Below are 15,307 nucleotides of genomic sequence, written 5' to 3' on the forward strand. Positions count from 1 at the left end.
GCATAAACATGGGCAAATGTGCCAGTTTTTTAGCGTTTGTGAGCGAACGTCTACATTTGTCATGCGAAATTAGATAAAATTATAATGTTGTTGTGTAAGATTTGCCATGTCTAAAATGAAAATGGCCATGTAGTGCTGCATGTCCTCTCGCTAGTTGAGTTAAAAATTGTGGAACACCTCACGAATCGAGGGAAAGCATGTATGGGAGGCCAGCAATGTTCATCCTATCATTAATCTTGCGACACGATTCAATCGTCTTCCAGCATCCGACCTAAAACCGTCGGCGACACCATCGTGACGGGATGAAGCTCGCGCTCTTCACACCGTAACCGTATCTGGTATGTGCAACAACGTTACTTGCCTCTTCTTTTCAGACAGTTCCTTATATATGTTGCGAACCATCATCCTTCTTTCTACCATTTGTCTCGCCTTTGATTTCTTGTCATTCGACAACCAGCTCTCGGACAATAGCGAGACAATCCTCTCACTTGCGTTCGTGATGGACATGTGTGTGCCGAGATGAGTTGCTTCTGCTTTGCGGGCAACCCCAATGACAACACCGGTTATTTGGTCTTTCTTTTTCAGGCCAAATATGTGATTGATTGCCCGGTTATTTGGGTTGCTGTCTGCTGCCCGTTTTTTCTCTAGATATATTGTTTTTGGAGATTAAAATTGTGGCAAAATCTGTAGGTTTGAGGAGAGAGGAATCCTTGGAGCTCCATGAGAACACTTTGAGTCAACAAGAGTTGCCGCATGCTCATTGCACGACTTCTTGGCATGTATGGCGGGAACCACCCCGTGATTAAGGGCATCTCCAATGCCATGCCGCAAAACGTCCGCAAACGTCTGGATTGACGCGTGTGGACCATTTTTGCCATCCAACATGGTGCCACATACATCAGTGGACCCGTCCGCATGCCCGAATTCTTGTAAGACGGAATCAAAGTTGGGGGAGGTTTGCGGGAGTTCAGACCTCCACCAAGTAGGACTCTGACAATCCCGGCCCACCTAAAATCCCACCCGTAGCCCGCGCATTTGGCCACATTCGCACTATTTCCGTGCCAAACCCTGCGCATTCCCATCCTATCTAGCCGATCGACGCCTCCCTCCACCCTATTCCTGCCCTTTTGTAGGATCAGAAATCGACTAGAAGGGTCGGAGAGGGGTGAATAGAGATTTACAAATTCTTCATTAAGAAGGATTTCTTTCCAACAAGCAAATGATAAACTATTCTAAGACGGGAACTTAATGGAGATAAGATTGAGAAAATAAATGACTTAGAGGGAAAGCTAAAACAGGCTACTAAGAGATATCTATCACAACAGAAGTTAGAAGAATAACTAAGTAGCACTAGGGGAAAAACATGCGGTACATGCATACTAAGTATCGTGAGAGAGAATACTAACAGAAACATTGTGAACTAACATAGAGGGAAATGCTATTTAGTTTCAAAGAAATGATCAAAGTGAGCAATCATAGAGAGGAATAACTCAACAGATAGAAATACTGAAAGTAAATCAAGTAGAGAGAAAATCAGTGGTACTCGATGGCGACAAGTGATTTGTTCTACCAGTTCACACTTCTGCCAAAGTGGCACGTCTGGTTGGAGGGACTTGTGATTGAACACATGAGAAAATCTCTTTCAGCCTATTCTCCTCAACATGAAGAACCTCGAACTTTAGTTGATTTATTACTCTCGACACATTCTTCAAGGTAAACTCCAAACCTTCACAGACTTTATCCTTGGCAAACCACAATTACTCTTGGTTGCTCGGACCGACGCCTAATCGTCTAGTGAGTGTGCAACTCACAACAATAATAGGAACAAGCTTCGTATAGACCTAATTCTCCACGATGCTCAATCATGTAACTAAATTTGGGCCCTGGGGTTTTCTCTTGGTGAAATCTGACTATAGAGGGGTTTCTCAGACAAACTCTTGTCAGATCAGATGAAGCAGCCAAACGCTGAAGGTTGGGGGTGGGATGACTATTTATAGCCAGAGTAATTCCAAGGTACGAAATTACCAATTGGGGCCCGTGTCATGCAACGGTCATCTAACATGTGTCCAACAGTCGGATTTCAAATTCACGCGATAACTTTACTTAAGGAATAAGTTAAGCTGACTCTACTGCATGTGATTTTCACTCAACGTCCAGAAGAACTTCGTCTATGACTTAGAGGGAAAACACAACGCCATGTAGGATTTTGACGACTTTGCCATGTAGGATTAGTCGAGACCCCAGATATTATTCGCTATTCTTGTCATGAAAACAAAATTAACTTCGATCAATGGAGAACATATGTAGAGTGCCAAAGTATTTGGTACAAATAATTCTTGATCACATTTGTTCTGATGTTTTGGCCACTTTTGCCTCCTCTTCTCCTTCACATCCTCATTCATATGCAACTTTCCAACCCGTCTTCGGTGACTATCATCGCGAAATTCACGTTCAACCTCTAGTCCACATCGAACACTTTATATCGGTGTTGTCACACCCGACATCTCCGATGGCTACCATTGCCATATATGAAAGCATTAACCTCTCTCACGGGTATCACCTAGACATTAGTCATTGGGCCTCATCATCACTACCTTTGATGCCAACAATGATCTGTCTGCTTCAACCTAATTGTTTCCTTGTTGCCTCATGGCGGTCTTGTTTCTAAAACCAAGGTTAAAACAGAACCTCCGACCTAAACATGAGCCATGAAACCCTTTCCTCTTTGATGAGGAGGCATTGACCCCACCTCTTAGTCTGACCACATGATCAAAACATGTCTTGGTTAATGAGTATTAAGAGAAACGACAAGACACCGGCGTTGTCAAAATCATTCTACCATAGGATTGTGTGACTTTGCAATCCAAACTGATTAGAATATGGAGCGCGCTATGCGTCTGCCGGGTGACGATTGGATTGTATCGTCTGCTACTATAGTCGTTGGATGGCATGCACGACAACTGCCTGATCTGACGCAATAGCGCCTCAACCGTTTGCAACATGGCTTATATTGCGCTCCGGGCCATGTTGCGCTCCATCCAAATGTTTTCTACCATTGCAATTATCTGACCCAGTTTGCAACATGAGCCATGTTGCGCTCCCAGGTTGTAACATGACCCATGTTGTGCTTGGGGAAAACATTTGTGGTTGACCACCATCCTGTTTTCCGCCCCCTTCGCAACCTAAGCGATGTTATGCTCGCCGGTTGTAGCATGACCCATGTTGTGTAGCCCCTTTGCAATTCAGATGATGTTGCGAATCCCCTTTGCAACATGCCCTGTTTGCAAAATGAGTTATCTGACCCCGTTTGCAACATGAGTGATATTATCTTCGCCGGTTGCAACATAACCTATGTTCTGAAGCCCCTTTGCAACATGGACAACATTCTGAAGCTTGGGAAAAGGAGGGAGAAGGAGGGACAGTTTGGGCAGCAAGCTTGGGAACATAAAGGGCACTAGTAGTCGATGGTGCATTGCCGAGGCGATGGCTTGCAGCAGCGGACGGTGATCTGCATCCCTGTCCTTGCAGCCCTTGCAGCGCCAACCTAGTAGAACCGCCGTGAATCTTGGCCCTCGTAGCCCCCTGGCAGTCGCCTTGTGCACCAGCATCATTCACCCCCGCACCTCCCCATCTCGTGCCTCCCGACGCCTTTGCAGCACCGGACCCAATCCTTGCAGCAGTGGGGTGGTTGGGGGCTACCTATGCCCCTATGGAGGAAAGGGATACAAGTAGAATGATCTTTCTAATTAACCAGACTTACAAAGATATAAATTACCAGAAAACTTACAAGGGTTCCTTTCTTCCGGTTGTGTCAAGGAACACCATTTGCTCCATTTCCCCAAAAAGAATGCCGTTTGCTCCATGATACTATTTATATACAGGTCAACCTATCGAGTAAGACTTAGCCAAATCTCAGTCGGTGATGTCAGCATAGTTGTGGTGCAACTCGCGACATGCTGCAAACGACAACGCCAAACGCTGCGAGACATATGATGCAAGCAACGACGACGGACGCTGCAACCGGTGGGACTTCATGCCGGGACGACATGATGCAACTAGCACCGACGGACTCTGTGACTGATGGGACGACGTGCTAAGCGGTGACGTGCTGCGATAGCTGTTGGACGGTGCTCAGTTTAGCACTAATCTCCGCACTAAGATCCAACAGCGAAGCAGTCGACCGAGACCTAGTCGATTGAGGAGCAAGTTGCCATGTTCTTGATCACAACCTTCGAAATAGGCTAGTCGGTTATACATGGTGCTGACTAAATAGATTTATCGCTCAGCATACATTGCTGACTAAGTAGATTATCGCTCAACCATGTATACACACTACTACTGAAGAACTTCTTCAGATAAGTATAATCTGTTGATACTTATTCCGTCTTGCCACGCCCAACACATTAGTCTGTCATATTCATGATGCCACTATATCAACAAGACATGACCAGGAAGCTGAGAAAAATAGCTATTTCTGAATCTTTACTTGAGATCCGCACATTAAGTACGTTCGACACGACCAAACAAGCAAATAAACATAAAAGACGCAGAGACAGAATCGCAGTGCAAAGCCAACTACAGGCACATTCGTAAACGCACATACGAGCATAAGCATTTGGCAAATGTCAATATAGGGCGGACGTGCAATCTAGCTACTCCATCTTGGAGGCACCAATAACGGCGACCTTCGCTTCAATGCAGCATTTCGTTTTCACGAGATAACCATTTGAACAGTCCTTGAAATCTTCCAGCAATATGAACTTGTCCCATCCCCAACTAGTAGCATTCTTTGAGAACTCGCACCGGCCTATCATTTTCCAAAACAAAATACGTACATAAATAAAGGTGTCAATCAGTAAATGTGATGATGATAATTTCGCATCTGAACTCCGGTCCAGAGTGCAAAAATTTCTGCTAAAGAGCGAACCTTTTTGTCCATTGTCCTTGCCACTTCCCTGGCTTTTGATGCGTATGTCCAATTCTACCAGGTTCGCGGAGTTCTCATGGAGTATATCCGTCACCTTCATGGTCAGGAACACGGAGATAAAGTTTCCATTCTTATCGAATCCAGATGGATGGATGGAGATGAACCTGAAAATTAGGGAGCATCGCATAGTTTAGTACATCATTGATAAGAAGAGGTGGAACTCCAAGGGTCTTTATTTTTACTTATAAAAAGTGAAATATGACAAGTCTTTATGTTCAAATATGAATTTAGTAAATTCTGTATAAATCCAGTAATTAAGTGGTAACACTATGAGTCATGCTAAGCACTGCAAATTGAAGATGGTAAGTAAGTATCACCATTTGTGTCCATGGAGCTCAAAATCTGGAGAGTGGCTCGGGCTTTTCAGCGCAAAGAAGTCGTCGATGTCCCAGGTGTAGACTTCTGGAATACTGGAGATTTTGTTTACCTTCTTCTGAACAAACAGCTTCTCTGTCGCATCATTAGTTTGAGCAGCAGTAACTTTGATAAACTCGACACCGAAAGCACAGCTGTTTTCGACGAGGAATCCAGAGGACTTTTCCTTCAGTGTGGCGAGGGGGATCATGCATGATGTCCCAGAGCTTGTGCTTGTAGTCTGAAAATTGTGGCACACTGCAAACAAAATATTCAGTTGTAATGTCTGTCGCGAAGCAGGTTATAAGTTACACCATCAATCTAGTATCCGGCTAGCTAGGAAGGTCAAAGAACCTGTTTTTTTTCAGAAATAATGGGTACCTTGAGGTTGTTCATGGTGCTTTCCATATAACTGGTCATATATAAAGAACTTGTAAGTTGCCTCCACGACCGTGTCGGATCTCACGGATGCTGGCGACAGCTGAAGCCGAAGAGAAACATATTCATTTTGGTCGCCACTCTTGGTGTCCCTTGGGTTCAGTCTCAAGTACCTGCGAATCAAGTCAAGTGAAAGGTCACCTTAGAAAAGAAAAATAGTCGAGATAAATGAATAGAAGAAACAAGTGAGAACGAATTTTGTTCATGACATGCTATGGGGAACAATAGTAGCATGTTAATTGTACCATCTGAGCCCACTGATTTCAAACACCCTGGAGATTGTCCATCCTTTATCTAAGTCAAGGAGCGAGGAGAAACCATCGATTGTCCACTTGAAGGTTGTCTGCTCCACAGGAGAAGGTGGTGCCTCGACGGCTTTCTGGACCTGTTCCTTCTTTGAATGGCCTGCGACAGCAGCAAATTCTTACACAACCAGTACAATATCAAAAGATTGTTATTTTGGCCAAACATGAGGTGAAAGGAAAGGCAGAGCATCTGCTTTTGCATGGCATAATACATTTATGTAAGACAATTCAATTTTTATCTGAATTTTGCTAATAAAAGGAACATTCTGAATCTTGTTTATAAAATCAACGATCTAGACTAATTCAAGTAAGAAGAAGAAAAGATGCCCAAAAGAAAGAGTTTACAGCCACTAGAAACAGCAATGCTTGCATCAGTATAGTAGCATCAATCAAAATAACACAATACATTATGCATAGCAGGCAGGTCTAATTATTAAGGAGAAGCAAAGAGAAGCTGAAAACAAATCCTTACTGCTGGCGCCAGTAACACACGAGTTCCCCATAGCTCTTGCACTTGCTCTCCCCAGGATTCCTGTGCAATCGAAATCAATCACCAAATCACCATGCCATAAATCAACAACATATAATTGAGACTTAAGAGCATACAGAGCAGTGCACACTAATTTGAAGGAAAATAAACTTGAAAATATTCATGTTTATTTTGGCTGTGTGCATCATGATGATGGGTTCTCCCCTTTTTGAAAAAAAAACATGATCATATTCCTAGTGGGTGCAGATCTCAACCAAACAATTACCGAGGAAAAAAGGAAACGACCAAGAGATGCAAAAACTGAAACGAAAAACAGCAGCACTTCGACCACGATAGGTGAAAACCTACATCAAGAGACCCAATAACTTGCGTCAGGAAACCAGAACGATGGCAGTTGTGAACCGTTGTGCAGTGCAGATCTCGACAAAATAATTACCGCGAAATAATGAATGAAGATCAAAGACCTAAAAAAACAAAGAAGACTGAAAACCACAAACCATCCACAAGTCGTGAAAGATGGCAAAGTACACAGCTAATCACAGTAGCGCATTTATATGTCGCAGAGACGAGATGGCGGCGGCCGGCGGAGCATACCTTGGAGACGTAGTGCGTTCCTTGCCCACGTTGGTGTGGTACTGTGGCGCCTTAAACCCTACTACTAAGCAGAGGGTTTTATGGAGGCGCAGGGGTGATGCGATATGGCAAGCTCGACTCTACCGGGTTCGGTTGGTTGCGCAAGGCTGATCCAGTCCCTTTTTTTTTTTTTACCAAAACAGAAAAAGGAAAAAGGCCCCAAAAGTGGAGACGTAAGGCCATACAGGAAGGCATATCCTATTTGGCGCCTCACGAGCCCGCTCCTACTGTTTTTGCAAACGCGCGCTCACTCGCGCACGTCTAGTTGGGCTCGACACATATTTTCTTTTCTTTTCTGTTGTTATTAAAACCAAAAAACTGCATTAAGAGCATCTCCAACGCGCCGACCCAAACGGACACCTATGTCCGCTTTCGTGTTTGAATCGACGCATGCGCCCAACGCTTGCCGACCCATTTTATAGGTCGCGCGAAAAAAATAGAACACACATATTTAGAAAATAAAAAAACATTAATTAAACATTAATGCCGGCCACAAAGGCCGGCTAGAGTCCACGCGTCCATATTTACATTAACTAAATTTACGAAGCGGCGCGCTGCCATAGGCATCCTCGTCGTCGTCGTCGGGGCCGGTGAGGCCGATCAGCATCGGCGCCGGGCGAGCCCAAGGGAACGCCATCTCCCAGGTTGTGGCGACGTCCTCCGCCGCCGGCTGGGGTGCCCCGCCCCGGGCACGGCGCTCCTCTTCCTCGGCCTCGCGGCGCTCCTCCTCGGCGCCGCGCTCCAGCTGCTCGAGGTACTCATCCTTGCGGCGCTCCTCGGGCAGCCGGCGCTGGTGCCATTGCTCGAGGTAGGCGCGCTCCTGCGTCTCCCTCGCCCTCATCCAGTCCGGTGGTGCGTTGACCCACTCGTGCACCATCCCGACCCAGGAGTAGCGCTCGATGGGGGTCGGCTCCGGCTCGGCCTTCACTGGGGACGGCGAGGCCAGCGGCGGCACACTATAGTCACCGGCCGCGGACAACGCCATGACCTCCGCCATGCGCGCGTGGTAATCCGCCTCCTCCCTGCGCCGCTCCTCCTCCTCGCTCTTCCGGAGGACAGACACCGAGAAGGCGCGCGAGACGCCCGCTTCGCGTTCGTGCCGATGCATTTCTGTCGCAAATGGGTCCGCGTGGACGCGTTTTGCGAATGAGTCAGCGCGTTGGGCCTTCACTTTTGTCCGCGCCGATCCAAACGGACTACGGCGGACGAAATGGGTACGTGCGGTTTGAGTTGCTCTTACCAGCCCCACCATCCTCACCATATGTGCTCACTTATATATTCTTCATTCTTTTCTTCTTACATGTTTTCTTTTTTCTATTTATTTTTTATTTTTTCTTATTTTATTCGGAATGGGTGTGTTCAGTTTTTATCCCTTTTCCTTTTTTTTGGTAAATTGAATGATTTTTTTAAAAAGATATTTTTTTCAAAATCTATGAAACTTTTTTTTCAAATTGATAAACTTTTTTCAAAATCGATGATTTTTTTTTAAATTAAAGAATTTTTTTTCAAATTTGATGAACTTTTTTCAACTTTGATGAACTTCTTAAAATTCAATTTTTTTTTCAAATTCGATGAACTTTTTATCAAAATTCATGAACTTTCCTAAAATCCGATGAACTTTTTTTTTCCAAATTCTTGATTTTTTCTCATATTGACAAACTTTTTTCACTTTGTACGAACCTTTTCAAATTTATAAACTTTCTGGAAGTTCACTTTTATTTTATTATGAAATCTTTTTTATTTTCTAATTTATATCATAAAATAATACGCGTAACAAGCTGGCTATGTATTACTCCTACATGCTTATGTTGTGTTAAAAGAATGGTCTAATAGAGTATTTTCCATATAGTGGACAACAAAGGGCCTTCGGCCTAGTGGTTATTGCCTAAAAGGTTTTAAGTTAGAATTATGTTTGTTTTTTAAAACGCTTCAGAAACACTAGCCTCTTCGCGGTCCCTGAGGGCCCGCTCGCGGCACATAAGTGTGTCCGCCAGCCGGTCTATGGCTTGATGGGCGCCACAGATGAAATCTTCGCTGGTCAATATTGGGGAGCCGTCGTCGGCATTCCCGGGCCAGTCCCCGCATAGTCTCCGTCGAGGAGTCTCGCCTTGGAGGGGGAACCCCTATTCCCGAGGGAAGAAAGAGGGCGCTCCACGTGCGCAGCTTCCTCCACGTCGTGCACAACCTCCTCGGAGGTGACCACATCAGGCTATGTTCGGTTACGCCCTTCCCCGCGTGGTTTTGGGCCCAAACCACGGGGATCCAGGCGGATCGGCCCCACTAGGAAATAATCTTCGCGTTTTCGATTTGACGCATTCGGTTAAGCCTCGAGCGGATCTTTCCCCCGTCAAAACCTCTCAAAACCGCGAGGAAAAAATCAGCTCCAGCCCACCCGTGGAAAAAATCCGCCTCTCTCTCTCGTAGTACGTAGGTCTCTCGTTGACGCGACCGAAGCGGGGGCGTGGGCTTAGCCGAATGGAAGAAAGAAGCCCCGATCATCTTTGTGGCGGGGAGTCAACCCCCACAGTGGTCAGGTGCTGACACCCAATACCGGCAGGGATTAGTTCCACTAGGGGAACTAATCTATTGTAACCGAACAAGGCCTCAAGGGACCCCGGCGAGGGGGTATCATTCGGAGGCTGGCCTCCCGTGGGGTCGTCCTACATGTCTGAAGCACCAGCAGGGGCGTTCGATCTGGCTCGTACCAAGATGGTGTCTTCGGGCGAAGGCGTGCCGGGTACATCCGCTCCATGTGCTGAAACGGCCTCCGCGGCGATCAAGGGAATCGAGGCAGCGTCCGGCAGGACCTCCTGGTCGACGCCAGAACGAGGAGGAACAGGAGCAAGGACTGCTCGGTCTACGCCCGTTTCTCCAATAATGACGCTACGAGGTGGGATGCTGGCGGCCGCGTGACTTTCCCCCGCGTCTGGCCGGGGGATAACGGCCTCGCGGGTGGATCGCTTCGCCTGGCATGGTCTCATGGCAGGAGACCTAAAACGTGAAACCATAAGTCTAAAAAATCACGGGAATTATCCCCCGTATAATAAGAAGAGGTAGGAGAGCGTTGCAAGCACTTACTCATCAGAGGCATGCCACGTTTTCCTTAACCTCCCTCCCATGAAGATAATCATCGAAGGACTAACTACCCGGCGTCCCGTTCCCCTATTCGGGGGATGGGAAGGGGATGATCCGCCCACAATGAGTCTTGGTCCGCGGGACCTCCCGTCCCCCTCAAGAAGCCCTGGAGGTGTCACTGTCTTCGGATCGTCGTCCGGTTCACTAAAAATGGGGAAAGAAGTGACGATCAGGAAATGGACGTACAGACCAAAGGAAGTAAAAGACAAGCAAAACTGACCCGTCAAGACCGATAATATGAGTTTGACGATGCCGTCTCTTGGGACCCTTGGGGATAGGCCTATCCTCTTCCCGGGGGCATCGCCGCCTCGCGCCCGGGAGGATTATGTCAGGTTCTGACCGCGCGAAGGGAGAACAACCGCGTGTATGATGGAGCACCGCCCGATCTCCGCCGCCTCTGCCGTCACCTGAATCAGAGTCAGATGCTTACCCCGACCATGGAAACAGATTCGGGTGTTCGGGGTCGAGTAGGCCCTCCGGGATGATGCCCCATCGGTCACATGCCGACCAAGATCGAATCGCGCTCGTTGTCGTCATAAAGGGAGCAGACGGATTCCAGAAGGGTGATCATGCCCTCGAGTTCAACAAGCTCCCTGAGGATGGCAGCAATTGTGTCGTGGTCCATCCTGGAACAGTGAAGACATTGAGGATCTGAAGGACCGCTGAATCGCCACATCGGCTGGCCCCTCGCCTGCAAGGGGGCCAGGCGGTGGCGCAAAAAGTTGAGCGCCACCATATGGCAGTGAAGCCCGAGCTCTGACAAGCGCCGAATGCGATCCAACACTGGAAGCCAGGCTCTATCGACCACCGGAGCCCTCCTCCATCCTTTATGCTCGATTGCGCGGGCCATGGCTTCTTGCAGAAGCACCCAGTATCCCGGAGGCCGGTGAGCACCCACCTTTGACGCCAGTTCGCCGAGACAGAGTGCAGTCCAAGCTCTGGATACCCAAGGTTTTTCACTCTGTCCGCTAGGATGAAAGACACGCATCCAAAGACCTGATCCCCAGGGGACATGTGCATCGAGAAGAAATGGCGGAAAAGCTGCAGCGATGAAATCACCCCCACAAATGCTTCGCACAAATGGGCGAATAAGGCTAGAGTCAAGACTGCATTTGGGCAGAGATGGAGCAAATGAATTTGGTAGTGCTCTAGAACGGCGCGAAGAAGGTAGAAAACAGGGGGACCAACCCCGCAGCGAGGAAGATGACGAAGATGGGTGTGTCAATGACATCGGATTCCGCCGACCACCTTGAGTCGGGTCCCCCCCCCCCACTCGTTGCTCTCCTCGCTGACGAGGTGGCGGACCTTATCGAGCCCCTTGGCATTCATAATCCTCATACGTGGCAAAGCCTGCGGGGGTGGGTTCTGACGGTGTGGCCCCTCGCTTCGTCCTCTCTTTGCCGACGCGTTTTTTCTCCGCAGCGCCATGATACGGTGAGGAGGCGTTTGCTTTGGGAAGGAGAGATGAGGCATGGGCTCCGTCATCTATTGACTCTTCGAACTTATGTTCAGCGGGGGCGGGGGCTGAAACTGCTTGCCAATCGAGAAACCATTGTTTTTTGTCCGCTCATCCCAGTTGGGGGAATCATGGAACAAGAATCGAGAAGACGCCAGCACATGATGACAGTTTGGCTAACATCTTCATGATGGCATGTGAAACTAAGATATTGAGAAGGCGTATTGCTGCATTGAAGGCCGACGACACGTGTTGGACCCTCTCCGGTCCGCGGCCCCATTGCTCCTCCTTCGTATATCACGGAGGTTGCGATCGAAGAGTGGGTCAGGGGCTACTGTTGTACCCGTGGATTATGGGGTATCCAGGATCGGACGACCGAGACGATCGACGGCACCATGGAGAAGCAAGGAGTAAATACGGTGATGGAAGGAGTTCTTCGAGACAATTTGGGGATTTCTCCCTACCGGACGAGCCTCCCAGGAAACCATCCCGGGAACCTCACATGAGATGGGTGAAGGGGTTTTGCCTGGCGGTACAAAGGTGGACTGCACCTACGGACGAAGCATGGAGCGGAAGCAATGAGGTTTGACTTTAGGCGACCTACCGATGACGTCCCGTCTTTGGGTGGTCATCAACAGTGTTGCGGGACAACCCACTTGAGCACGCCATAAGGTGGCTTTGTAGCAGGCTACAGGTGCTAGGGGGTACCTTCTGTGATTCTCTCCCTTCACCTCAAACCGCCTTCCGCCCTCGCCCGCGTTGTATAAATAAGGGAGGATTGGGACCTTGAAACCTTACGATTACTGGACGCGTTTAGTCCCTGGCCAAACTCTCAAAGGGTTGTTGCTCCCAACTCATATGTAGGTTCTTAGAGGCCGACAGCGCACACTGCTAAAATTTAATTTACCGGTGATGTTTCCTGTGTTGAGACGCTCGTAAAGTTACATGGACGACAAGGCTGTAGCGTGCTAAGTACTAGCAGCATTTGATAAATCTAAACGCTGTCAATACTCAGATCTCAACGATGTTTGAGTTGTATGCAGTTGATAGTTTGGAAAAAAATTGTAGCCGCGTTCTATTTTTCTGACACGTACCCAGTAGCGAAATCCTACAAGGTTTTTTTCTAGTGATAGGAGTAATATGGCTCCCCTAAGACTCATAACATGAATATGAATTAATCTGAATATATTGCCTTGTGCACTTTTTTGTGAGTGCATTGCAAATGAGAAATTAGTAGTTGTATTACAATGGAGCAAAACTTGTTCATTTAACTTAAGTGTTATCATCCCGTAACATTTTCCATTAACTAAAACCCAAATACATGCAAACATATCCTTTAAACTAAGTTCTAAAGGCCCTCAGTTAAATTGTTTCTGTTGGGGAACATAGCATGCATTTTCAAAAAAATTCCTATGATCACGCAAGATCTATCTAGGAGATTTATAGCAACCAGAGGGGGAGAGTGTGTCCACGTACCCTCATAGACCAAAAGCGGAAGCGTTAGTTTAACGCGGTTGATGTAGTCGAACGTCTTCGCGATCCAACCGATCAAGTACCGAACGTACGGCACCTCCGAGTTCAGCACATGTTCAGCTCGATGACGTCCCTCGAACTCTTGATAAAGTGTCGAGGGAGAGTTTCGTCAGCACGACGGCGTGGTGACGGTGATGTTGATGTGATCCGCGCAGGGCTTCACCTAAGCACTACGACAATATGACCAGAGGAGTAAACGGTGAAGGGGGGCACCGCACACGGCTAAGAAACAATTGATGTTCTTTGGGGTGCCCCCTGCCCCCGTATATAAAGGAGGAGAGGGGAGGAGGCAGGCCCTAGGGGGCGCGCCAAGTGGGGGGAAACCCACTAGGACTCCTAATCCTAGTCGGCCCCCCTTCCTTCTTTCGGAGGGGGAAAGGGGGAAGGAGAGGGAGAGGGAGAAGGAAAGGGGGGACACGCCCCTCCCCTTGTCCAATTCGGACTGCCCATGGGGGGCGCATGCCACCCCTTGTGGGCTGCCCTCTCTCTCCCCTTATGGCCCATGTGGCCCATTACTTTCCCCGGGGGGTTCCGGTAACCCCTCGGTACTCCGATAAATATCCGAAACACTCCGAAACCATTCCGGTGTCCGAATACTATCGTCCAATATATCAATCTTTACCTCTCAACCATTTCAAGAATCCTCGTCATCTCCGTGATCTCATCCGGGACTCTGAACAATCTTCGGTCACCAAAACACATAACTCATAATACAAATCGTCATCGAACGTTAAGCGTGTGGACCCTACGGGTTTGAGAACTATGTAGACATGACCGAGACACATCTCCGATTAATAACCAACAGCGGAACCTGGATGCTCATATTGGTTCCTACATATTCTACGAAGATCTTTATCGGTCAAACCGCAATGACAACATACGTCATTCCCTTTGTCATCGGTATGTTACTTGCCCGAGATTCGATCGTCGATGTCCTCATACCTAGTTCAATCTTGTTACCGACAAGTATCTTTACTCGTTCCGTAATGCATCATCCCGCAACTAACTCATTAGTCACCTTGCTTGCAAGGCTTATCATGATGTGCATTAACGAGAGGGCCCAGAGATACCTCTCCGTTACTCGGAGTGACAAATCCTAATCTCGATCTATGCCAACCCAACAAACACCTTCGGAGACACCTGTAGAGCATCTTTATAATCACCCAGTTACATTGTGAAGTTTGATAGCACACAAGGTGTTCCTCTGGTATTCAGGAGTTGCATAATCTCATAGTCAAAGGAATATGTATAAGTCATGAAGAAAGCAATAGCAATAAAACTTAACGATCATTATGCTAAGCTAACGGATGGGTCTTGTCCATCACATCATTCTCCTAATGATGTGACCTCATTCATCAAATGACAACACATGTCTATGGTCAGGAAACTTAACCATCTTTGATTAACGAGCTAGTCAAGTAGAGGCATACTAGGGACACTTTGTTTTGTCTATGTATTCACACATGCAACAAGTTTCCGGTCAATATAATTCTAGCATGAATACTAAACATTTATCATGATATAAGGAAATATAAATAACAACTTTATTATTGACTCTAGGGCATATTTCCTTCAGTTTCTTAATATTTAGATTTGCCCTTTCTTAAGTAATTCCTAGCTAGATACACATTTACTTTCTTAATCACTTTATTTATTATTGACTTTTAAATGCTTCTCATTATTTTGTCATTTATATCTAGATTACCCCTTTACTAAATTGATTCCATGTATATGTTGTGTATTCTTTGTACTAGATTTGCTTTCAAATGATCCTCATTTATTTGTCTACTAAAGCGAATATTTGCCTTCAATATTTTCCATTGAATGAACTCATTTATTCGCTACATTCATCGTATAAGATTAGCTTTTAAATGTGGCACATTTATTTTTCTCATGATATTTGCACCCTCCTTAGCTACTCCTACATACACATTGGGATGCTTTACACTATTTAAAGAGGGGCAAAAGGGCCTCAG

The 15,307-nt window shown here is 46.9% G+C and overlaps 1 protein-coding gene across 1 annotated transcript; it reads right to left on the reverse strand.

Moving 5' to 3' along the window:
* Positions 1-4,395: 4,395 nt before the first annotated feature.
* LOC109785735 (uncharacterized) lies at positions 4,396-8,315 on the reverse strand. The gene is made up of 7 exons (XM_045231562.2): positions 7,751-8,315; positions 6,557-6,616; positions 6,025-6,184; positions 5,723-5,892; positions 5,305-5,599; positions 4,945-5,091; positions 4,396-4,824 (listed from the first exon to the last, which is right to left on the reverse strand). The coding sequence occupies exons 1-7, from the start codon at positions 8,313-8,315 to the stop codon at positions 4,653-4,655; spliced, it is 1,569 nt and encodes a 522-aa protein (XP_045087497.1). The 3' UTR covers positions 4,396-4,652.
* Positions 8,316-15,307: the final 6,992 nt, after the last annotated feature.

Source organism: Aegilops tauschii, chromosome 1, assembly GCF_002575655.3.
Source record: "Aegilops tauschii subsp. strangulata cultivar AL8/78 chromosome 1, Aet v6.0, whole genome shotgun sequence".
Lineage (NCBI taxonomy): Eukaryota > Viridiplantae > Streptophyta > Magnoliopsida > Poales > Poaceae > Aegilops > Aegilops tauschii.

What these genes read in the sequence shown, in the direction of transcription:
- LOC109785735 (XM_045231562.2), bottom strand. Translation starts at nt 8,315, where the DNA reads ATGCATCGGCACGAACGCGAAGCGGGCGTCTCGCGCGCCTTCTCGGTG. An exon ending in CTATGGCAGCGCGCCGCTTC is followed by an intron (nt 6,617 to 7,750) that starts GTAAATTTAGTT and finishes TCGATTGCACAG; the next exon opens with GAATCCTGGGGAGAGCAAGT. An exon ending in GAAATCAGTGGGCTCAGATG is followed by an intron (nt 5,893 to 6,024) that starts GTACAATTAACA and finishes CTTGATTCGCAG; the next exon opens with GTACTTGAGACTGAACCCAA.